The following is a 25223-nucleotide window of genomic DNA, read 5'->3' as shown; positions in this document are numbered from 1 at the left end:
CAGAGGGGTGGAGTTAGTGGAGGGAGCCTCGCCCAGCTGTTTGTTGCAGGGAGTCCCAGTGCAGCGTGAGCTACTATGGCCCCAGCTTTGGTGGGAACATCAGCCCAGTCCTAGATTAGAATGTTCATGTTGCTGTTATTTTGGTATGACGGAACAAAAGCAGAGAAACGGTGATTTTCTAAAGTTTATGTCTCAACCAAACTTGAATTTCATGGGACAAAAAAAAAACTCTGGAGCCAGATAAGTGCCTTTCTCCCTGCTGAATTTCAAAGGCTGGCTGCAAGCAACATAGGGAGATGTTATAGCTTCTCCAACCAGATTGCAAGTATCTTATAAAAACATGTCGGGCAACTTGTATTCAGGGGTGGCTGCCAGGTCCCCCTATAATAAGACTTGTAAGAAGAAAGCTCTTCCAAGTTGAGGAAGGTGTTTTGGGGGGAACGGAGGCCAGAGGGGCAGAATTGTGGTTGCAAATTTTGTGGGGGGAAGGGAGTTTGTTAAACTGCTGCCTCTGGAATCCATGTTGAAAAAGACTACAGGATTTTTTAAAAAGCAAATCACTGTTCTATTTTCTCATAGTGGAGATGGCGGATATTTCGGATCCACAGAACATGAGCTGATGCCAACTGAAGCTAATGGAAAGAGGCTTATGAACTTCAGTTGGCACTGGATCAGACCCATATATTTTCAGGCCATTAGATTTAATCTGATCTCCTGCATAGTCAAGACCACACAACTTCACTCAGTAATTCATTCAGTGAGATGAATTTGAACTAGAGCACATCTTTTATAAAACATTCAGTCCTGATTTGAAGATTTCAAGTTATGAAGACCCTATCACATCCCCTGATAAGTTACTCCCAAAGGTAAGTCACTCCTTGTTAGAAACACAGTATACACTTTTTTCCTAGTTCTAATTTTTCTAGCTTTGATTTCCAGACTTTGGATTTATCAGTTTTTTGGTTTTTTTTAAAACACCTTCATAATAAATACATAATTTTTCCTTTTTGCTTAGTATAAGCTGGGAGTAAATTCAGCTGTATTTAAGGTACTATTTTGAAAAGTTGCAAACTGCAGTGGTAACTAAGACAAACACTAGAAATATACTTTCTATTTCTGTAAAACGGTGGTTTTCAACCTGTGGTCTGCAGAACCCTGGGGGTCCACACACGCTGTCTAACAGCAACCTTTTGTAGACCTCTTACCATACACTAAAGTGGTTTTCAACCAGGGGTCTGCAGACTATGTCTAAAATTTCCAAAGGGGCCCACACCTCCTTTGAAATTTTTAGGGGTCCGCAAATGAAAAAAAGGTTGAAAACCACTGCTGTAAAAGTTTACAAGTATTGTTATTTATTCAAGGTTTTCCTCTGCAATCTTCAATTTACAATAAATAAATGTTCACGTTTGAAATGTATAAGCAAGCAAGTGGGGTAGCCAATGAACAATTCTTTCATGGCAAAAATATTTTCATCTCAGGTCATACCTACAAAGCAACCCTAGAAACGGGTTTTCTTCAAATTAAGTAAAATTTGTTTTAGAAGTAAAAAAAGAAAAAAGGTCTCCTCACTTGTACATTTCAAAATATACCACTTATATAGTGGTGGCCACTTGTTTTCCTGAGCTCTAAACTCTTACTATATTAACAGTACTTTAAATGAAAGCACCCAATGATGAGAGGCTTCACACTAATAAAATTTGCTGAAGACTTGGTCTTACCTTCATCAATTATCACACTATAAGGCCAAATATAGCAGGGGCAGTTGAGATTCTAGCACAATATAAAGTGAGTCAGAAATTTCGGAACCAGGCAAAGTAATGCAGTTAAGACACAAAACTGTACTGTTACAAGTATTCCAGTGAGCTTTTACCATAAAAAAAAAAATCAAACTGACTATGCTGAGAACGATCTAAGCCACAGCAAATTCAAAGTAATCTCTCTTTCCTGTAAAATGACCCAAATATATTTTAAAGTTCTCATTGTAGCACCAGCACTCCGATACAGTTGGCTGCAACAGAATATTAACTCTTCATGCCACATTTGCAATTATGATTTTGAATACACGGGCAGGGACAATATACAGTTAGTGTACCACCGCTTTATGTCAATTCCAAAATTTAATTTTAAAAACACAGTCAGAACAACGTTATAAGTGATAGGTTTTTAAAATATTAACCTCTAAAATCATTTTAACTTTAAATATTGAACATTTAAACTATTTGCTTCTCTTTGAAAATTTCCTATTCAGCATAAAGGTGACTGTTGTTCTTATTACTCCTTTGTCAACTCAGTTAAAATGGCTGAAGCAAATTTTTATTGTATGGATGTAGACAGACTTTTAATATTAAAGTCAGTTTTGATTACCATTTGTATTACTGCAGTACCTAAGAATCACCTAAGAAAAGTTTTGGCCTGCAAAATATATGACTACCATGAAGTATAATTTCTCTTTATGTAAGAGAAGGGTGGCTAAAATATTGAGGCAAATTCCAAAGGGAAGTAAAAATGGAGTCATGTATTTCACCTGCTTCCTAGATAGTTGATAATTCCATGTTCCCACCACTTCTACTTAGGTGTAAAAATACAATTCAGGATTCCACCATTTGCATTAGTAAATTTCCAATATGTCTTTAAGATATAAATATTCTGTATATAACATTTGAGAACTTCTGAGTATCTTTATTCAGATCACCCACATAGATTTTTAAGACAACTCAACTTTTATAACTCAAAGAAATTTTACAAAGTATGACATCATTAGATATCAAACCTACTTTTCTGTTTTGAATATAGCATGTCTATATTTAAAACAAGCCATTCGATCCACTTAGAGGATGAAATGCACATTTTTCCCAAAGTCGTCGTCTTTGGGTTAATAAACTTAAAAATATACTCCCATCTAGTGAAGCAAGAAAATCTGACATGTGTAAAGCCACTCTAGGCATTGAAAAATGCTCAAATAAAAAGAGTACCTCAAAATATAAAAAAAACCTATTAGGATTTATTCCACTTTTAAAGAAGCAGCTATAATTCCAAAATATCTTCAAATAAGCAACTGGAGTTACAAAAGTACACATCAGACTTGAATGTCCTGATTGGTGATAAATGTCCACTTTATCTTTACGTATAGATGTTGTTATGAATTTCATTGGTTGTCACTAATTTCTTCAGTATCTCTGTGCTTTTGGACATATCCTAGTAAAATAAAGAAATAGTCATCACTAGTAGGTTACACAACAGTTCAATCATACCCACTCAAAACTTTATTACAGTGAATAGCAATATGATTAAAACACGAACTACAGTAACTCCTCACTTAACATTGTAGTTATCTTCCTGAAAAATGCAAGTAAGCGAAACCATGTTAAACGAATCCAATTTCCCCCTAAGAATGAATGGAAATGGGGGGTGGGTACACAGCAATGACTGTGAAGTTTGGTTGAGGTGGTGAAGTCAGAGAGTGGAAGAGGGTGGGATATTTCCCAGGGAATGCCTTACTGCTAAATGATGAACTAGCACTCAGCTGAGCCCTCAACAGTTAAAAGAAAATGAGGACTTGCGGCACCTTAGAGACTAACAAATTTATTTGAGCATAAGCTTCCGTGAGCTACAGCTCACTTCATCGGATGCATACAGTGGAAAATACAGTGGGGAGATTTTATATACACAGAGAACGTGAAACAACGGGTGTTACCATACAGACTGTAACAAGAGTGATCAGGAAAGGTAAGCTTTTATCAGCAGGAGAGTCGGGGGGCGGGGGGGGAAAGAGAACCTTTTGTAGTGATAATCAAGGTGGGCCATTTCCAGCAGTTGACAAGAACGTCTGAGGAACAGTAGGGGGGGACGGGGGGGCGGGAATATACATGGGGAAATAGTTTTATTTTGTGTAATGACCCATCCACTCCCAGTCTCTATTCAAGCCTAAGTTAATTGTATCCAGTTTGCAAATTAATTCCAATTCAGCAGTCTCTCCTTGGAGTCTGTTTCTGAAGTTTTTTTGTTGAAGAATTGCTACTTTTAGGTCTGTAATCGAGTGACCAAAGAGACTGAAGTGTTCTCTGACTGGTTTTTGAATGTTCTAATTCTTGACGTCTGATTTGTGTCCATTTATTTTTTTTACATAGAGACTGCCCAGTTTGGCCAATGTACATGGCAGAGGGGCATTGCTGGCGCATGATGGCATATATCATATTGGTAGATGCGCAGGTGAACAAGCCTCTGATAGTGTGGCTGAAGTGATTAGGCCCTATGATGGTGTCCCCTGAATAGATATGTGGACACAGTTGGCAATGGGTTTCTTTGCAAGGATAGGTTCCTGGGTTAGTGTTTTTGTTGTGTGGTTGCTGGTGAGTATTTGCTTCAGGTTGGGGGTCTGTCTGTAAGCAAGGACTGGCCTGTCTCCCAAGATCTGTGAGAGTGATGCGTTGTCCTTTAGGATAGGTTATAGATCCTTGACGATGCACTGGAGAGGTTTTAGTTGGGGGCTGAAGGTGATGGCTAGTGGCGTTCTGTTATTTTCTTTGTTGAGCCTGTCCTGTAGTAGGTGACTTCTGGGTACTCTTCTGGCTCTGTCAATCTGTTTCTTCACTTCCGCAGGTGGGTACTGTAGTTGTAAGAATGCTTGATAGAGATCTTGTAGGTGTTTGTCTCTGTCTGAGGGGTTGGAGCAAATGCGGCTGTATCGTAGAGCTTGGCTGTAGACAATGGATCGTGTGGTGTGGTCTCGATGAAAGCTGGAGGCATGTAGGTAAGTATAGCGGTCAGTAGGTTTCCAGTATAGGGTGGTGTTTATGTGAGCATTGCTTATTAGCACCGTAGCGTCCAGGAAGTGAATCTCTTGTGTGGACTGGTCCAGGCTGAGGTTGATGGTGGGATGGAAATTGTTGAAACCAGGGTGGAATTCCTCAAGGGTTTCTTTTCTATGGGTCCAGAGGATGAAGACGTCATCAATGTAGCGCAAGTAGAGTAGGGGCATTAGGGGACAAGAGCTGAGGAAGCGTTGTTCTAAGTCAGCCATAAAAATGTTGGCATTCTGTGGAGCCATACGGATACCCATAGCAGTGCTGCTGATTTGAAGGTATACATCGTCCCCAAATGTGAAATAGTTGTGGGTGAGGACAAAGTCACAAAGTTCAGCCACCAGGTTTGCCGTGGCATTATCGGCGATACTATTCGTGACGGCTTGTAGTCCATCTTTGTGTGGAATGTTGGTGTAGACGGCTTCTACATCCATAGTGGCTAGGATGGTGTTTTCCGGGAGATCACCAATGGATTGTAGTTTCCTCAGGAAGTCAGTGGTGTCTCGAAGATAGCTGGGAGTGCTGGTAGCGTACGGCCTGAGGAGGGAGTCTACATAGCCCGACAATCCTGCTGTCAGGGTGCCAATGCTTGAGATGATGGGGCGCCCAGGATTTCCAGGTTTATGGATCTTGGGTAGCAGATAGAATACCCCTGGTCAGGGTTCTAGGGGTGTGTCTGTGCGGATTTGTTAACACATTGTTGTTAATGTAGCCTCACGCTCAACAAGGCAGCACAAATGGAGGGAGGGGAGACAGCATGGCAGAGACAGACAGACACGAGCATTGCCCCTTTAAGCGCGATGACCCCACTGTAAGTACATTACCTTTTTAAGTAGATCAGCAAGTTGAGATAGCAGCTGCTGCTAGCAAGCTCCCTCTGGAGCCCTGTTGTGTCCCTCGCACTGCTCTGTAGAGCAGGGTGGGGGTGGCAGGAGCGGGGGACATTCTGACATTAGCACCCCTCTTCCGCCCCACCCTTTGGACAGCAAGCAGTAGGCTCCTGGGAGCAGCTCCAAGGCAGAGGACAGGAGCAGCACACGGCAGTGGGGGGAGGGACAGCTCAACTGCTCGGCAATCAGGGCTGTCCCTAGCCATTTTGGTGTCCTACGCAGCTCCCCAGCGGGTGCAGGAGCAGGCTTGAGGGGCAGGAGAGAAACCGACCCCCAGCACGAGCCGGCGGAGCAGAGCGGCCTGGGGCTGGGTTGCTCCACTTCCCGCCGCCGGGTGATTGTAGGGTAGGCCCAACCCCGCACTCACGGGGCGGCGGGAAGTGGAGCGACCTGGCCCCAGCCTGCTCCACTCTGCTCCCCTGGCTCCCAGCCTTGGGACTTGGCGGGGGGCAGGGGGGAACTGTCCCCCAGCACTCACCGGTAGCATGGCTGGGAGATGGTGGAGCGGAGCGGGCTGGGTCGCTCCACTTCCTGCCATCTGGTGAGTGCAGGGTGGGCTTGATTCCTGCTGCAGTCCCCCGTGGATGTAGCTCAGGGGAAGGGGTTGAGTGGGGACAGGGCTGCAGCAGGATTGGGGGCAGGGTTGGGGCAGAGCAGGGGTGGGAGGAGGTGGGGTGGGTGCACAGCAGGGGCGGGGGCTTTGGGAAAGAGGCGGAGCAGGGGCGGGAGCAGCTTTCCTGACTGGTTCAGCTAGCCAGTGGATCAGGCTGGCTGCTGGAGCAGAACGCAGCTGCACAGCGCACCAGGAAATTTGCATATGAGTAAGGACGGCCCTGCTGGGCAGCTGCCGCACAGGAAATTTAGGGGGGCTGGTGGTCCCCCTGGTTCCAAGCCTCCATGACTAACTCCAATGGGCTGCTCTTTCTGCAAGCAGTGGACAAAGCAGGCGGCTGCCAAACAACTTATAAGGGGGCATTGCATAACTTTAAACGAGCATGTTCTCTAATTGATCAGCAACGTAACTGGGACGACTTTAAGTGAGGAGTTACTGTATAAGTAAGAGTCAGGTGTTATGAAAGAAGATATCTAGAGAGCCAGTGAAAGCTCCAAAGGTCTCCAGTTGAATCACACACCGGGACTTGTTAACCTGTATTCCCCCCCTCAAATAGTAACACCCACAAAAGGGAGGAGGAAGGAGTCTGTATTTTTATTTCCCCTCAACAAAATTCTAATATCAATTTAGAAGACTTGTTGTATCCTAAAATTCATAGGTGGTATCTGAAACCTGGAATTTGCATCTCAGTCACAGCTGAAACCTGAGCATTTCAAAGATTCTCCTACCAATCACTTTTTCCATTTAAACTCACGTTCAACTGGCAAAAGCAGGGCAAGTACTTTACAGAAGCCATTCTGTAAACAAACATTTTAAAAAAAAGGAAAACACTCAACTTTTTGCTTGCTGATGGAGACAGTGTGGCCTAGTGGATAGAGCACTAGACTAGGACTCAGAAGACCTGACCGTTTAGGGGACTTTGGTCCTAAATTTCTTTTGAAAATGAGATTTTGGCTCCTAAATCAGTTAGGTGTTGCAATACTGAGCATACCAAGGCAAAAATACCTTTAAAAATCTGGCCCTTTATGATTAATATGTCCCTGAAGTTTGTACTCTTTCAGCTTTAAGAGAAGTTGATACAACTAAAAAAAATTGTTTTCAAAATAATGTTTAAATGAGATCTAGAATGGCTCTCATCTGATACACAGCTAATAGAATAGCGCCATTTTGACTATGGATGCACAGTTGTAAGATATTAGCTCACGGATCAGTAAGCAACAGGAGTAGCTTAGAGAGACTTTTAATAAGATCTATAGGAAGTTCTAGTTACAATAGTCACTTGAAGTTATTCCTTTAAATACCTGATTATAATAAATTCAAAAATGAAATGATTCTTGTGAATCTAGAGCTTCTATCACAGAAGGAAGCAGCTTAAGGAATTTAAGTGTTCCAATTTCTAAGGTTTATATTTAGGAAGGTCTGTTAATCCAAGTTTGTCTCTTTCTCAAATACAGACGCTCCCCGACTTACGCAATCGTTCCGTTCCAGATAGCCTTGTGTAACCCGAATTTTATGTAAGTCGGAAACGTATATTGTGCAAGCATAAAAAAACCCAAACAAACAATTACAACAAAAATATTGCATTTATATAAGAATGGCTATACTGGGTCAGAGCAAAGGTCCATCCAGCCCAGTATCCTGTCTGCTGACACTGGCCAATGCCAGGTGCCCCAGAGGGAGTGAACTTAACAGGTAATGATCTAGTGATCTCTCTCCTGCCATCCATCTCCATCCTCTGACAAACAGAGGCTAGGGACACCATTCCTTACCCATCCTGGCTAATAGCCATTAATGGACTTAACCTCCATGAATGGACTGAACCTCCAGTTCTCTTTTAAACCCTGTTATAGTCCTAGCCTTCACAACCTCCTCAGGCAAGGAGTTCCACAGGTTGACTGTGCGATGAGTGAAGAAGAACTTCCTTTTATTTGTTTTAAACCTGCAACCCATTAATTTCATTTGGTGGCCCCTAGTTCTTATATTATGGGAGCAAGTAAATAACTTTTCCTTATTCACTTTCTCCACACCACTCATGATTTTATACACCTCTATCATATCCCCCTTAGTCTCCTCTTTTCCAAGCTGAAAAGTCCTAGCCTCTTTAATCTCTCCTCATATGGGACCTGTTTCAAAACCGTAATCATTTTAGTTGCCCTTTTCTGAACCTTTTCTAATGCCAGTATACCTTTTTTGAGATGAGGGGACCATATCTGTATGCAGTATTCAAGATGTGGGCGTACCATGGATTTATATAAGGGCAATAAAATATTCTCCATCTTATTCTCTATCCCGTTTGCTTTTTTGACTGCTGCTGCACACTGTGTGGACGTCTTCAGAGAACTATCCACGATGACTCCAAGATCTTTCTCTTGATTAGTTGTAGCTAAATTAGCCCCCATCATATTGTATGTACAGTTGGGGTTATTTTTTCCAATGTGCATTACTTTACATTTATCCACATTACATTTCATTTGTCAGTTTGTTGCCCAATCACTTAGTTTTGTGAGATTGTTTTGAAGTGCTTCACAGTCTGCTTTGGTCTTAACTATCTTGAGCAGTTTAGTATTGTCTGCAAACTTTGCCACCTCACTGTTTACCCCTTTCTCCAGATCGTTTATGAATAAGTTGAATAGGATTGGTCCTAGGACTGACCCTTGGGGAACACCACTAGTTACCTCTCTCCGTTCTGAAAATTTACCATTTATTCCAACCCTTTGTTCCCTGTCTTTTAACCAGTTCTCAATCCATGAAAGGATCTTCCCTCTTATCCCATGAGAGCTTAATTTATGTAAGAGCCTTTGGTGAGGGACCTTGTCAAAGGCTTTCTGGAAATCTAAGTACACTATGTCCACTGGATCCGCCCTGTCCACATGCTTGTTGACCTCCTCAAAGAACTCTAATAGATTAGTAAGACATGATTTCCCTTTACACAAACCATGTTGACTTTTGCGCAACAATTTATGCTCTTCTATGTGTCTGACAATTTTATTCTTTACTATTGTTTCAACTAATTTGCCCGATACGGACATTAGAACGGTCTGTAATTGCCAGGATCACCTCTAGAGCCCTTCTTAAATACTGGCGTTACATTAGCTATCTTCCAGTCATTGGGTACAGTAGCTGATTTAAAGGACGGGTTACAAACTATAGTTAATAGTTCCGCAATTTCACATTTGAGTTCTTTCAGAACTCTTGGGTGAATGCCATCTGGTCCCGGTGACTTGTTACTGTTAAGTTTCTCAATTAATTCCAAAACCTCCTCTAGTGATACTTCAATCTGTGACCATTCCTCAGATTTGTCACCTACAAAAGATGGCTCAGGTTTAGGAATCTCCCTAACATCCTCAGCCATGAAGACTGAAGCAAAGAATTCATTTAGTTTCTCTGCGATGACTTTATCGTCTTTAAGTGCTCCTTTTGTATCTCTATCGTCCAGGGGCCCCACTGGTTGTTTAGCAGGCTTCCTGCTTCTGATGTACGTAAAAAACATTTTGTTATTATCTTCTGAGTTTTTGGCTAGCTGTTCTTCTAACTCCTTTTTGGCTTTTCTTATTACATTTTTACATTTAATTTGGCAGTGTTTATGCTCCTTTCTATTTACCTTACTAGGGTTTGACTTCCACTTTTTAAAAGATGGCTTTTTATCTCTCTTCTTTTACATGGTTGTTAAGCCACGGTGGCTCTTTTTTAGTTCTTTTACTGTGTTTTTTAATTTGGGGTATACATTTAAGTTGAGCCTCTATTACGGTGTCCTTGAAAAGTGTCCATGCAGCTTGCAGGGATTTCACTCTAGTCACTGTACCTTTTAATTTCTGTTTGACTAACCTCCTCATTTTTGCATAGTTCCCCTTTCTGAAATTAAATGCCACAGTGTTGGGCTGTTGAGGTGTTCTTCCCACCACAGGAATGTTAAATGTTATTATATTATGGTCACTATTTCCAAGCAGTCCTGTTATAGTTACCTCTTGGACCAGATCCTGCGCTCCACTCAGGACTAGATTGAGAGTTGCCTCTCCCCTTGTGGGTTCCTGTACCAGCTGCTCCAAGAAGCAGTCATTTAAAGTATCTTACCTTAATCCTATTGTTATCCTGGCACACTGAAGGCTGCATTTTGGTGGTGGATGACAATGGGTTCAATTTGTAGATGAGGAAGGAGAGGAGGAGATAGACATTACATCATCGGGGTTGCCAGAGGGGGCTTTGGAAGTGGAAGGCTGTGGAGATGTGGACGTTGCAGGCCTTTACAAACTTATTGAGAGATGACTGGATAGCGGCCTTTTTCTTCTCTTCATATATCTGTCTATAACAGGCCAGCGTTTCGTCAATGCCTCTGTTCACTTTCAAGAATCGTGAGGAATTGGGGTCCAACTTCTCAAACCTTGCCATTGCAGAGTCAATCTCACGAAATGCAAGTGCCATCTCCTTGGTGTTGAAGTGTCGTGGCTCTTCTACTTCAACTTCATCCTCAGCTTCAGTCTGCTCTTTTACTTTTGCTGCTTCTAATTCCATGAGATCCTCATTTGATAATTCAGCTTCATGGGATTCGATAAGCTCATCCACATCACCAACATCAACCTCCAGCTGAAGCTGCTTGGCAAGCTTCACAATTTCATCTGCCACCTCCTCCTATGTTTCATCTTTTCTGAAACCTTTATAGCTGGGTACAAACTGTGGGCACACTTTCTTCCATATGGCATTCAAACAAACTTGGGTAACCTCTGCCCAGGCCTGAGCAACGTTTATGATGGCTAGGTAAATGTTACGCGATTTTTGGAAATTGTATAAAGTCTTGCCAGTCTCTCCGTCAGTTGCTACTACTGCCTGTGCAAATGTGCTTCGTAGATAATAGGCTTTAAAATTAGCAATGACACCCTGATCCATAGGCTGTAGGATCGAAGTCGTGTTAAGAGGCAGAAACACGACTTTTACATTAGGATGAAAACTGTCTAAATGTGCGGGATCTCCAGGAGCATTATCGATGATAAGCATAATCTTGAATGGGATGTCATTTTCTCTGCAGAATTTTTCCACTTCAGGGATAAACAAATTTATAAACCAGTCTTCGAAAAGTGCCATTGTGATCCAAGTCTTTTGATTTGAATAGAAATGAACTGGAAGGGTAGCCTTGTTAATGCCTTTAAACGCACAGGGATTTTCTGAATGATAAACAAGCAATAGTTTCAATTTGCAATCTCCAGCTGCATTACCCTGAAGCAAAAGTGCCAGCCTATCTTTTGCAGCTCTAAACCCTGGCATTGTCTTTTCCTCTTTTGAAATGTGTGTTCTGTCTGGCATTTTTTCCCAAAACAATCCAGTCTCATCGACATTAAAGATTTGCTGTGCTGTATAACCACATTCTTCTATAAGTTTTCGTAACACTTCGGGATACTTTTCAGCTGCTTTTGTATCAGCACTAGCAGCCTCACCACTCTCTTTTACATTGTGAAAATTTGCATTGTTTAAATCTATTAAACCACCCATGACTAGCCACAAACTATGTGTTAGGATCACTGTATTTTCCCCTTATGTCTTCAAAAATACTTTTAGCCTTAGCTTGAATAATCATTAGGCTAAGGCGCACACGTTTTTGAATCTGATCTTCTATCCACATTGTTAATAATTTTTCCATTTCATAGATGGAACCAGAATGCTGCTTCATTAGGCCTGTTGATTTTAAAGGAGCAGAGCCTTTCACATGCTCTTTTGTGTGTGCACTATCTTTCAAAATACTTTTCACTGCTGAGGCAGCCAATTCAAGTTCACGAGCAATTGACGACAGGCTTTGTCCACCTTTGTACTTTTTCACTATTTTCATTTTCTGTTCTAAATCAATCTTCTTTCGCTTACAAACTGGTCCTGCACACTTGCTATCACTTGGTCGCTTTCCAGGCATGATTTGAATGAAATTATAGGGTGAAACAACAGAAATACAAAAGAAAAGGAGGACTTGTGGCACCTTAGAGACTAACAAATCTATTTGAGCATAAGCTTTCGTGAGCTACATCACGAAAGCTTATGCTCAAATAAATCTGTTAGTCTCTAAGGTGCCACAAGTCCTCCTTTTCTTTTTCTGGATACAGACTAACACAGCTGCTACTCTGAAACAGAAATACAGTATCACTGAAATAACACGAGACTGAGAGGCTGTGAGAGTGCAAAGCCTTCCCTTGTAGGAGATGTTACTGCTGTATTTCTCTGCACATTGCACTACAGTACTTTACCTTTCCATATGCTACGCAATATTTTTCGCAACTCGAAAATTTTATTTATGCCTTATGGAACTTTTTGCGTAGGTTGAATTTGCGTAAGTCGGGTCTTGCGTAACCCGGGGAGCGTCTGTACTATACATCTAAGTCTCATTAGTCTACAACAGTGGTCGGCAACCTTTGAGAAATGGTGTGCCAAGTCTTCATTTATTTACTGTAATTTAAGGTTGTGTGCCAGGGGCTGGTGGCTGGAACCCCAAACCGGCAGCGGACTGATCCGCTCAACCTGCTGCTGGCCTGGGGTCCCGGCTGCCAGCCCCGCTCGGCCTGGGGTCCCGGCCATCCAGGCTGGCAGCAGGGACCCCAGGCCAACAGCAGGCTGAGCCACGCAGGGGTTCCGTCCACCAGCCCGTCAGGCGGGGTCGCCGTCAGGCTGCCAGCTCCGCTCAGACTGCTGCCAGCCCGGGGTTCCACCCATCCAGGCTGGCAGTGGGCTGAGCGGGGTTGGCAACCGGGACCCCAGCTGGCACGGGGCCAAGCGGCCAGAACCCCAGGCCAGCAGCGGGCTGCGCTGCTCAGCCTGCTGCCGGTCTGGGGTTCCATCCGCCAGCTCCTGCCAGCCAGGGTCCCGGCCACCGGCCCCGCTTAGCCCACTGCCGGCCTGGGGTTCTGTTCATCCAGGCAGGCAGCGGGCTGAGTGTGGGCGGCGGCGGCCGGAACCCCAGCTGGCAGCAGAGTGCCACTAAAAATCAGCTTGCATGCCGCCTTTGGCACGCACGCCGCAGGTTGCCGACCCCGGTCTACAACCTCAGACACTCCAATACTACAGTGATGGAGGCCAAAGTGACGGAGGCCAAAGTGACAGAACTTTCCACTAATCTTTAAAATTAAACTTTACCTTGACTAAACTCTTCAGGTTCTTAGAAGAAAGCACAGGCTTGAATGCTTCAATTGTAACAGTGTCCAGTTTGATGACATCTGTGTAACACTGATACAGCACTGCAGGAATCTGCCATACTTGACAATAACTCAGAACTAAATATAACCAAAAAGAAAAAAGACTGTTACATCAAAGTAATCTAATCCACACTGCATAACATCTCTTTCAAGTTAAGTAATATATCATTTTGCTCTGGGGTTGCATCTCTGACCATTTTGGCTAACAGCCATTGAGGGACTATCCTCCAAGAACATATCTAATTATTTTTGAACTCAGTTATCCTTTTGGCAGTCACAACATTCCCCAGCAAAGGGTTCCAGAGGATGACTGTGCATTGTGTGAAGAAGTACCTCCTTATGTCTGCTAATTTTATTGGGTGACTTCTGGTTCAAGATATACTACGTAACATAACAGCTTATACTGTAAAATGTAAATTACAGAACATAATTTTTGTATATCTCAGCAGTTTTACATACCGATGTGGAAAATGCCAAAGTGCTGTGAATTAATTTTCAAGATAATTAATGATAAGATAATTAATGTTATCTTCCTGGCTCATTCACTAAATTATATTGGAGGATAAACTTAAAAGTAGGATCATCTGTTAAACGTTATGCTGTTCAAAATTAACATTCAACAATAAATGTCAATGGTTAGCATAGGACACAAACATGACCTTGCAATACAGCAAAAAAAAATAAATGGATGAATGCAAGAGTATAAATGAAGTTGCATAATACCAGCAGCAGGGAGACCCTGTACAATATTTGGCTGCTCCAGCAGTGGACAACAGACTCTCTCTTTGAATTCTTTTGTCTTTAAAGCTTTCAGAAAAGGAGAAGGAAGCGTTAAAGTGGATTCAGGAGTTTTATAATCAGTTACAGGACATGTCGAAAGAATGGTTACTTGCAGATCCTCCTCCCGCATACAGCCAAAAACCTGGAATGAAAATATTAATTCCAGCATAAGTGAGGTTTATGGTAATACAGAAATGGAGTCCAATTACAGAAGACTGGGTTCATTTTAATTTAGATGGCAAAAAGTAGTTTCTCTCAGATTTACCAAGTTAATTGACAGTTTTACCACACCCTCAAAAACAGGAATTACTGTGTTCTATAGCTTCAATCAAAAACTACTAAACAGGAGGAGGTAACAATTACACATCTGTCAAGTCTACTGACTTGCTCTGTAGGCTTCAGATTGTTGGCCCTTTCTGCAGAGAAACTTGAACGATTACTTTTCCTAATGTGTGAGTGGATAGGGAAAGGAATCCATATGAAATCAGAATGATTGTGTAAATTAAGAAAGAGCCTTCAGATTACATTTCCAAGTTTATCTATTCGCTAGATACTCCATAATAGCTAATTCTTCTTTTTTTTTTTTTTTTGGCTTGTTTCCACATTTTAGATTTCTCATTTCCTCCTATCTGAAGTTAAAATTTGAGAACTTCTAGGGACAGCCTGGGAATTTTTAAGGTTTATTTATTTTGACCTCAAGAAATAATGTTGCAGAAAAAATAGGAATTAGGACTGTCAAGCAAATAAAAAAATTAATTGCAATTAATCGACCAGTTAAACAATAGAATACCATTTATTTTAAATATTTTTGGATTTTTACTACATTTTCAAATATATTAATTTCAACTACAACACAGAATACAAAGTGTACAGTGCTCACTTTATTTTTATTACAAATATTTGCACTGTAAAAAATACTATTTTTCAATTCACCTCATACAAGTACTGTAGTACAATCTCTTTATCATGAAAGTTGAACTTACAACTGTAAAATTATGTAAAAAAAACTGCATTCAAAAATAAAACGATGTAAAACTTTAGAGCCTACAAGTCCACTCAGTCCTACTTCTTGGTCAGCCAATCACTCAGACAAACAAGGTTGGTTCCAACTTGCAGGAAATAATGCTGCCTGCTTCTTGTTTACATCACCACTTGAAAATGAGAACAGGCGTTTGCACGGCACTGTTGTAAGCTGGCATTGCAAGATATTTATGTGCCAGATGTGCTAAAGATTCATATGTCCCTTCATGCTTTAACCACCATTCCAGAGAACATGCTTCCATGCTGATGATGGGTTCTGCTTGATAACGACCGAAAGCAGTGTGGACTGACGCATGTTCATTTTCATCATGAGTCTGATGCAACCAGCAGAAGGTTGATTTTCTTTTTTGGTGGTTCAGGTTCTGTAGTTTCCGCATCAAAGTGTTGCTCTTTTAAGGCTTCTAAAAGCATGTTCCACACCTTGTCCCTCTCAGATTTTGGACAGTACTTCAGATTCTTAAACCTTGGGGCGAGTGCTGTAGCTAGTTTTAGAAGCCTCATATTGGTACCTTCTTTGCATTTCGTCAAATCTGCTGTGAAAGTGTTCTTAACATGAACATGTGCTGGGTCATCAGCCGAGACTTCTAGAACATGAAATATATGCAGAATGTGGGTAAAACAGAGGAAGAGACATACAATTCTCCCCCCAAGGAGTACAGTCACAAATTTAATTGACACATTTTTTTAATTAGCATCATCAGCATGGAAGCATACCCTCTGGAATGGTGTCCGAAGCATGAAGGGGCATATGAATGTTTAGCACACCTGGCATATAAATACCTTGCAACGCCGGCTACAAAAGTGCCATGAGAACGCCTGTTCTCACCTTCAGGTGAAATTGTAAATAAGAAACAGGCATCAGTATCTCCCGTTAATGTAAACAAACTTGTTTGTCTTCGTGACTGGCAGAAGAAGTAGGACTGAGTGGACTTGTAGGCTCTGAAGTTTTACACTGTTTTGTTTCTGAGTGCAGTTATGTAACCAAAAAAATCTTCATTTGTAAGTTACACTTTCACGATAAAGAGATTGCAATTCAGTACTTGTATGATGTAAACTAAAAAAATACTATTTTGTTTATTGTTTTTACAGTGCATGTATTTGTAATAAAAAATAAACTGAACACTGTGCATTTTGTATACGGTGTTGTAATTGAAGTCAATATTGAAAATGTAGAAAAACCATCCAAAGATATTCAATAAATTTCAATTGGTAATCTATTGTTATAAGTGTGATTAAGCACAATTAATTTTTTTAATCACAATTAACATTTTTGAGTTAATCACAAGAGTTAAATGCGATTAATTGACAGCCCTAATAGGAATACATTTTTGGATCCCTGACTCTTCCACATACAACCTTCAGATGTTACTACTGTCTACTCTAAGATCAGTACACACTTACTAAAAATGGCTTCATTTTCTACATGGTGTTGTGTCATTTTTACAACTGATTAGTTAGTAAAAATGTGCAGATATCCCTCCCACCACCTTCTTAGGATTCATCACCATGAAGAAGACAAGGAACAATATGGGAAATATGCTACAGAAGTTCTCTTATTTATGTACATGGTAGCCAAATACTAAATTCCTCCTAAAGACAGACAATCCTCCACATTAATGTTTTGTTACCCTATAACTTGAAAACAAAAAGAGACTTGCTTCTGATGATTTATGCTTTCCTTGGGAGAGACTCTGTAGTGACTGAAGAACCAGCAAAATTATGACATCACAAGAGATTGAAGGCAGAGCATTGGGGGGAGAGAGCAGCAAAGGAAGAAAAGGGGGGTTTTTAGTCAAACTGCTAACCAAAAAAAGAAAGCTGAAGTTCCTATTAACATCTATTTAACTGCAATGCCTAATAGAATATAACACTTGTTACAGATTAGCATCTCTGCCCCATAGATTGTCACTTAAGAGCTCAGAACAACGAGGTTCCTAGAACCCCAAACTAGGAAAGACATGACATTGATGATATTTCTCAGGCAAGCAAACAAATCAATCTCCAGTCTTTACTTTTTTTTAATATATATAAGGGTACAATTCAATTTTAAAATCTCTTTGCAGATCTATAAAGCACATTTTATTTTCCTTTCTGCCTCACCAAGACTGCCACGAACTTTTTACACAAGTAATTTGCATAATGTTACCAAACTCCTATGATTTTACCTAAGCCTCGCAACATCTGTTGTGTTTGTTAATACTTCAGCTCCTGAAGTTGTGATTATTTGAATCTGAGCTTTCATTTAAAAAAAAATTTAAAAAAAAATTGTAACCCATGAGGTTGCAGGAAAAAATATGAAAAATAGGATCTGAGTGTACACTACACTTCAAAAACTAGAAGGCAAACAAAAAGAACCCAATATTTATTTAAGAATATCATGATTTTGAAGTTGATTACATAATAGTTTCAGACCTGACTCATGTCTTTTGAGTGACTGGGGTTGACAATATTGCAAATTGTTCCAGCAGCAGCTACTCTGTACGGTAGAATGGGCAGAGTTATAGTGATGGAACAAGAGAGGCAGGAACTGAGCACTTCTCCCTCAAAGGAAGAAGAACACACATTCCTCAGTGAGGACTTTGTCCATGCTAAGTTTCAAACTAGTTATTTTTGGCAGCCGTAGCTCTGTACAAGTGCTGTTATACTTTTCTTTCCTAAACAAAAAAACCCAACCAAAAACACACAATTTTTTTCCATATTCCTGTAACCCAAACACTGTTCGAATAATTCACCTCTGTTGAAATCAACCCCAGAAAATTTAAGCCTGAAAGGCAGATGTTTCTGAAAAGGAGTATGAGAAAACAGAGGCTCTTTCTATTGGAACTGTTTTAGAAAGTTTAATTACAGCAGACGCAACCAGTACCAGCCATAATGGGATTTGACAGAACTTCCTGGTACAAAATTCAAACAACATTTAGTTTTTGAGTATTGCGGGGTGGGGGTGGAAGGGAATGGAAAGCAATATAGAAAATAACTGAGCATTATAAGAAGAGGTGTTTTGTTTTTCTTATAAGAGGTCCCCCCCCGCCCAAAAAAAATTCTTTGCCTAATTCCTGTTAATCTAAATTTTACCTTTTCAAGCCATTGAAATTGCTGATCCTCAGCCACATAGCAATTGCACTGGCACAACAATACCTGAAAAGACAAAATTGTAAACAAGCGAGTCAGACAACTCAGTTACAGTCCCTTTCAATATCTTTTTAATATGAGACAGACTCTATATGAACATGATATTGATTACACTCACACTATATACTACTACCATTTCAATGAGGATTTTTCATCTGCAACTGGTATGAAGCACTCCATCTTGCCATGAATCTTCCTTGTATTGTACATAAAGGGCCAGATATTCATCCAATGTAAATCAATGTAGCTTAATTACATCAGTTTATGCCAACTGAGGATATGACTCAAAATGTTCACAAAGAACACCTATTAGCACTAGACTTTGTGGGTGGGAGTTAACACCTAGAAGTAACCTTGAATTCCATAATTTAGTATAGCTACGTGGCAAAACTGAGTACCCTAATCTTCCTGAAATGCAGCGCATGTCTCAGCAACCTCGTCAAGTGAGCTGTCAAATCAATTTTTTTGATGTGGTAAGCTAAGAACACTGCAACCTTATTGGTTTTCTTTGCTGAAAAGACTCACTCTTACTCTCTTTCGCAACAGAAAATCAAATAGGGAGAGAGAATCATTTTTAAATGCACACATATTATGCCACTTACTGTTGGATCAGATATTAATTTGTAGAACAAACAGAAAGCATCTGTTGGAAGAACACTTGTTGTATTTGATGTTCTGCACCACTCATTCCACAATTTGACAGCTCCAACTGCTTCCCAGCATCCAGAATTCAGGACAAAAGAGGACAGGAAAGCTGTGAACAACATCAGTATTAGTTTATACAGTAATATCAGATATGTGAGACATTCCTATTAAAACAAAAATCACTGTTCTACACAAATCTCCTGAACTGGATTACTACAGTTTGTTTGTGGTTGGGATTTTTGGAGGAACTCATTATCAATTACACACTAGTGGCTGCAACAAAACCATAAACTCTAGTGCCCTTTCACCTGGAAAGATCAAGAATTTAAAAAAAGTCTCAGTTAATATTAATCAAATATATGTTATGTATATTCTAAATACTGCATGTGTCACCTGGAAATATTTTGTTTTTCTCATCAGATACTACAAAATAAACAGAAAAAGCTTGACCCTTATTTGTCATTGAGGCAACAGACACTGTCCACTGTGACAAGTTCTGTACTGATCCTGACCTGTCTCCCTGTTTTCCTTAAGCCCTCACAAAATCTTTGATAGCAGTCTGGATGGCAGAGAGAACCATCTCCGTCCAAAATCAGTATCAAATCTACTGCATTCGTTAATTGGTCGAAACTACATGATAATATGTTCAGAATTGTTTCCCTTTCAGACTCATCTCCCATTATTAGACACTCAAACAGAACACGCTAAAATGCAGCTATTTCCAACAGCCCAGGGAATGAGTGCTACAGTCATGCAATATAAGCCTCCATCACAGGGACCACGATGTGATTTTCAATTCTGAATCAAACCCAAGTAGCGGAAATAGCAGGAGTGCACTGTTCAAATACTACTTGCACTTTTGTCTTAATGAGTGAAGCAACTTTTCTTAGCTTGTTAATCCACATCATCATGGTTTTGGTACTAGCTTCTTCCTCAGCACCAAGACTCAGAGCAAGGCTCTGCCTGCTTTTGCCAAAAGTGAACTTCACAATTTACAGGAAGTGATCAAAAGTAGGGCTTGAAGAATTTACCAGACACCACCTAGCCAGAGACTAAGCATATTAATCAGACACCAATATTAAGAGAGGAATAAGGGGGGCCCACTCACAAGTCAAATCCAAGGGCAAATCCCTGGTGAGAAAGCCAGATTCCATCCCTAGTTGATAGGAAACGAAGGTGCTAGAATTCCTACCCTACTCTGCTCAATGCTCCATTCTCAGAGGCTTTGTTTAGACTAGGATTTAAAGGTTTCAGATCACATCAGCTAGCTCAAGCTAGCACACGCCTGCAAAAATTCTAGTTAAGACAAGGTAAGCTGTACATTAGCATATGCTAAACAGGTCAAGCTAAAGCCATGGGGGAAGCAAAAAAACCAAGCTTTATCTTGACCAGCTTAGCAAGTACTAAAGTACAACTTGCCTTGTCTTAACTAGTTCTAGAATGTGAGAGTTAGATTATGTTAGCTAGTTCAAACTCACACTACATCTTTAAACCCTGGTCAAGACTAGATTTAAACAGGGTTTGGAAATTTGAAGTCCCAATCCAACCTTGGGCTGCTGGAAGGAATTTTTCCTCTTTCCTACCAATTCATGGCTGTGGGGGACTCAGACTGCAAGAGAGAGGTGTCTTCATTATTCTATTCCCCTCCCAGTTTCCTGGCTGTTATAAGGCAGAGCAAGCAGGTATACAGTAACTCTTTGCTTAATGTTGTAGTTATGTTCCTGAAAAAATACTACTTTAAGCGAAACGATGTTAAGTGAATCCAATTTCCCCATAAGAAATAATGTAAATGGGGGGGGGGCAAGGTTACAGGGAAATTTTATTCGCCAGACAATCTATATCTATTATACACACATGGTATAAGTTTTAAACAAACAATTTAATACTGTACACAGCAATGATGATTGTGAAGCTTGGTTGAGGTGGTGGAGTCTGAGGGTGGAAGAGGGTAAGATATTTCCCAGGGAATGACTAACTGCTAAATGATGAACTCGTACTCGGCTGAGCCTTCAAGGCTTAACACATTGTTGTTAACATAGCCTCATACTCTACAAGGCAGCACAAATGGAGGGAGGTGACAGTGTGTGTGAGTGAGAGAGACGCGCATTGCTCCTTTAAGTACACTGATCCCACTCTAAGTACACTGCCTTTTTAAGCAGATAAGCAAGTTGAGACAGCAGCTGTTGCCAACAAGCTCCCTCCACCCTGAGCCCTGTCTTGCCCCACCCCGCTCTGTGGAGATTGGGTACAGGAGCGGGGAGAAGGGGGACACACTGACATTACCACCCCCTTCCCCTCCCAGCAAGCAGGAGGCTCCCGGGAGCAACTCCAAGGCAGAGGGCAGGAGCAGCACACGGCAGTGGTGGGAGGGACAGCTGAACTGCCTAGCAATTGACAGACTGCTTGACGGCTACCACGCACAGGGAGCTGATAGGCAGCTGCCAGTCCACCCTGGTTCCAAGCCCCCACCAGCTAGCTCCAACGGGCTGCTCTTTGTGCAAGCAGTGGACAAAGCAGGCGGCTGCCAAACAACATTAAAAGGGAGCATTGCGCAGCTTTAAATGAGCATGCTCTCTAATTGATCAGCAACATAACAACGTTAACCAGGATGACGTTAAGTGAGAAGTTACTCTATCCCTACTCATCCCAAAACAGATTATTTCCATTCCACTGAAAAAATTTTCAGGGCCTGCCTTTGCTCATACTCTTAGCTTCTGAGTAGCAGACTGAAATTGACATTATCGATGAAGTCATCTTTATGGGATGATTTGCATTTTTAAAGAAGTGTCAGATAACCACATGGGATAGATGCTTTTTTAAAAATGTCTTTTTAAATGCTACCTTCTGCAGGTATTGAAAGAAATAAAATAAAGACACTTTATGGCAAAGCAATGTACAACTGCAGAAATATTGGTGCTTACATTTGGAAAGTTTACATTTGGAAAGTTCTCTTCACCAACATCAGGTCTAAAAAAGTTTATCTCCTGAATGAAAAACGGAAATAATTAAAATCCCTCCAGAGGACAGCCAGAATGCCTCCTGCAGGAGCACTGCAATTCTCTACCCATTCTTCCAGGCACCCAGATTGCTGCTACCCTTTGCATAAAAGGGAGTTTAACAGTCATGGTGAGACCCAAAGCAAAATGAAACATGTCTTCAAGTAGGAAAGTGCTATCTTAGCACACACACCTTCCCCACGTTCCTACTTGTTACTGCTCAGTATTCAAAAGTTACAATGGGAGCAGGGCCACACAATTGTACAGAGTTTCTAAAAAGCTTTTCTCTCAGTCTGGACTACTTACCTACAGAGTTATGTCCAATCGCCAATATAAACTTAGAGCAAGGAAACTGCTCATCCATAAAGCTTCCAGTAGATGCACTTAACTTCGAACTCCAAAGGATGTGGACCTCCCTAGCATAAGAAACAGAAATAGGTTAAATACAAACAAAACAAACAGTGGATGAGAACACAGGTTGTGCAATAAGGTTAGATCCATTTACCCCTCTGTATGATCTAGAAAGACAATAAAAAAATAGTTCTTGTGAGAATCATCCTGTTTTACCCAAAGGAAGGAACACAAGCCAAAATGGGGAAAAAAACAGGTGAAAGAATATTTAGGTAAGTTAGATGTATTCAATTCAGAAGAACCTGGTTAAATTCACCTTTGGGCATTTAAGTAGCTAGCTGGAGTAATCTCTGAACCATTAGCAATTATCTTTGAGAACTCATGGAGGACAGGTGAAGTCTCAGACAACTGGAGAAGAGCAAACACAGGACTGAGTTTTAAAAAGGGGAACAAAATACTTGGGGAACTACAGACCTAACTTCAACACCTAGAAAAATACTAGAACAAATTATTAACTAATCAAATGGTAAGCATCTAGAGGATAATAGGGTTCTTAGGGCATGGCTACACTGGAAACTTCAAAGTGCTCCCACAGAAACGCTCCCGCGGCAGCGCTTTGAAGCGTGAGTGTGATGAGCTCTGAGCGCTGGGAGCACGGCTCCCAGAGCTTGGAGCCTATCTACACAAGTGTTTTAAAGCACTCAGACTTGCTGCGCTCAGGAGGGCGATTTTGCACACCCCTGAGCCAGCAAGTTACAGCGCTATAAAATGTAAGTGTAGACAAGCCCAAACTAATAGTCAACATAGATTTCTCTAGAACAAATCATGTCAAGCCAACCTAGTAAGGCTTTTGACACAGTACAGACGCTCCCCAATTTACGCAATCATTCCGTTCCGGAAAGCCTTGCGTAACTCGAATTTTGTTTAAGTCAGAAACGTATACTCGAACGTTACGCAAAAAAAAACAACAAAAAAACCGCCTCCTATTTCTAGCTTATGGAACTTTTTCCGTAAGTGTGAATTTGCGTAAGTCGGGTCTTGCGTAACTCAGGGAGTGTCTGTACCACATGACATTCTCATATGCAAACTGGGGAAATGTCGTCTAGAAGGAATTACTATAAGGTACGTGCCAAACTGGTTGAAAGACCATAATCTAAGAGTAGTAACCAGTGGCTTGCAATCAAACTGGAGAGATGTATATAGTGGAGTCCCGCAGGGCATCTGTCCTGGGTCCAGTACTATTCAACATTTTCATTAATGACTTGGATAATGGAGAGTATGCTTATAAAATCTGCAAGTGTCACCTAGCTGGGGGGGCTGCAAGTACTTTGGAGGACAAGATTAGAATTCAAAACCACCTTGACAAATTGGAGACCTGCTCTGAAATCAACAAAATTCAATAAAGATGAGTGCAAAATACTATACGTAGGAAGGAAGACATCAAATGCATATCTACAAAATCGGGAATAATTGGCTAAGCACTAGTACTGCTGAAAAGAATCTGGGAGTCATAGTGGACCACAAATTGAATATGAGTCAACAATGTGATGCAGTTGTGAAAAAGGCTAATATCATTCTGGGGTGTAATAACAGGTACGTCAGATAGAAACACAGAAAGTCTTGTCCCGCTTTATTTGGCTACTGGTGAGTCCTCAGTTGAAGTTGCGCGTGCAGTTCTGAGTATAGGAAAACGTGGACAAACTAGAGAGAGTCCCGAGTAAAAACATAAAAATGATAAAGTTTATAAAACTAAGAGGTTAAAAAAAAAATAGGCATGTTTTAGTTTTGAGAAAAGAAGACTGAGGGGGCTTAGAAGCAGAGAGACTTGATAGTCTTCAAACACAGTTAAGGGCTGTTACAAAGCCTGCAGGTGAGGCAGGTGATCAACGTAATTATCTTAATCTGCAGCAAGGGAGATTTAGCTTCCATATTAGTAAAAAATCCCAGCTCTGAGGATAGTTAAGCACTTTTAAAAAACCTCAAAAGAATTTGTGGAATACCCATGGTTGTCCAACCTGTTCTTAAACACCTCCAAACAGCTGTCAGGGATGTCCAGGTATACCCAGTCCTGCCTCAGCACTGGGGACTGGATTAGATGACCTCGAGGTCCCTTCCAGCCCTACACTGCTAGACTCCTCCCTGACACCCAGAGAGACAAGAGGAGAGGAAAATAAGCTCAGACCAGAAACTGAGCTGAGCACAGGCCAGTCCGCACCTGCCTCCCACACGAGAGGGCTGCTCTCATCCGGCTGGCAGGGAGCGCCCCCCTCCCACCGGCCCAGCCGCCCCCTGGCTGCGCTTTATAAAGACAACGCGGCTCCAGGGCCCGATCCCGCGTGTTCACCACAGAGAGCGTCCGAGCGCCTCATGGGCTTGCCTCAAGCTCGCGCCCTGCGCCCGCCCGCTCCAGCGGGGGCTGGAAGGGGAGGGTGGGGCCCTGTCCGGCTGGGCTCGCCCCCGGCTCGCGCCCCCCCCGCGCGCTGCCCCCGCTACCTTTTCTTCTCCAGCCCCCGGCGGATCTCGCGGTCCTCGGGCGTCTCCTCACGCTCTGCCGCCGCCTCCTCCTCGTCGTCCACCCCGGCCCGGGATGGCGCCGCCACCACCTCACCGAAAAACGTCGCCATCAGGCCGCCCCCACCGGCAACAGGGCTTCGCGGAACGGCTCCAAGTCCACTCCCGACAGCTCAGGAACGCTGGCCACGCCCCCTCCCCGCGACTGCGCAGGCGCCAACGAAGCTCAGACTAGATAGAGCGCTGTGCCCGGGAGGCCCATCCTCGTGAGGTGGAGCCACGCTAGCCCAATCCGGGGGTGG

At 41.9% G+C, this 25223-nt stretch overlaps 1 protein-coding gene across 1 annotated transcript; it reads right to left on the bottom strand.

Moving 5' to 3' along the window:
- Positions 1-2664: 2664 nt before the first annotated feature.
- On the bottom strand, positions 2665-25123 carry PSMG1 (proteasome assembly chaperone 1). The gene is made up of 7 exons (XM_077818432.1): positions 24904-25123; positions 22366-22475; positions 19021-19172; positions 18362-18424; positions 14192-14390; positions 13410-13546; positions 2665-3195 (listed from the first exon to the last, which is right to left on the bottom strand). The coding sequence occupies exons 1-7, from the start codon at positions 25032-25034 to the stop codon at positions 3121-3123; spliced, it is 867 nt and encodes a 288-aa protein (XP_077674558.1). The 5' UTR covers positions 25035-25123; the 3' UTR covers positions 2665-3120.
- Between the last annotated feature and the right edge of the window lie 100 nt (positions 25124-25223).

Source organism: Eretmochelys imbricata, chromosome 1 (assembly GCF_965152235.1).
Source record: "Eretmochelys imbricata isolate rEreImb1 chromosome 1, rEreImb1.hap1, whole genome shotgun sequence".
Lineage (NCBI taxonomy): Eukaryota > Metazoa > Chordata > Testudines > Cheloniidae > Eretmochelys > Eretmochelys imbricata.
This window is presented reverse-complemented; position numbering and strand designations above follow the sequence as displayed.

Bases quoted from the DNA above. Each gene is read 5' to 3' on its own strand.
- PSMG1 (XM_077818432.1), bottom strand. From the start codon at position 25,034: ATGGCGACGTTTTTCGGTGAGGTGGTGGCGGCGCCATCCCGGGCCGGG. The intron at 13,547-14,191 runs GTATTATGCAAC...GGTTATATTTAG, and splicing joins ACAGGGTCTCCCTGCTGCTG to TTCTGAGTTATTGTCAAGTA. The intron at 3,196-13,409 runs GTAAAGTTTAAT...TTATTTTACTAG, and splicing joins ACCTGAAGAGTTTAGTCAAG to GATATGTCCAAAAGCACAGA.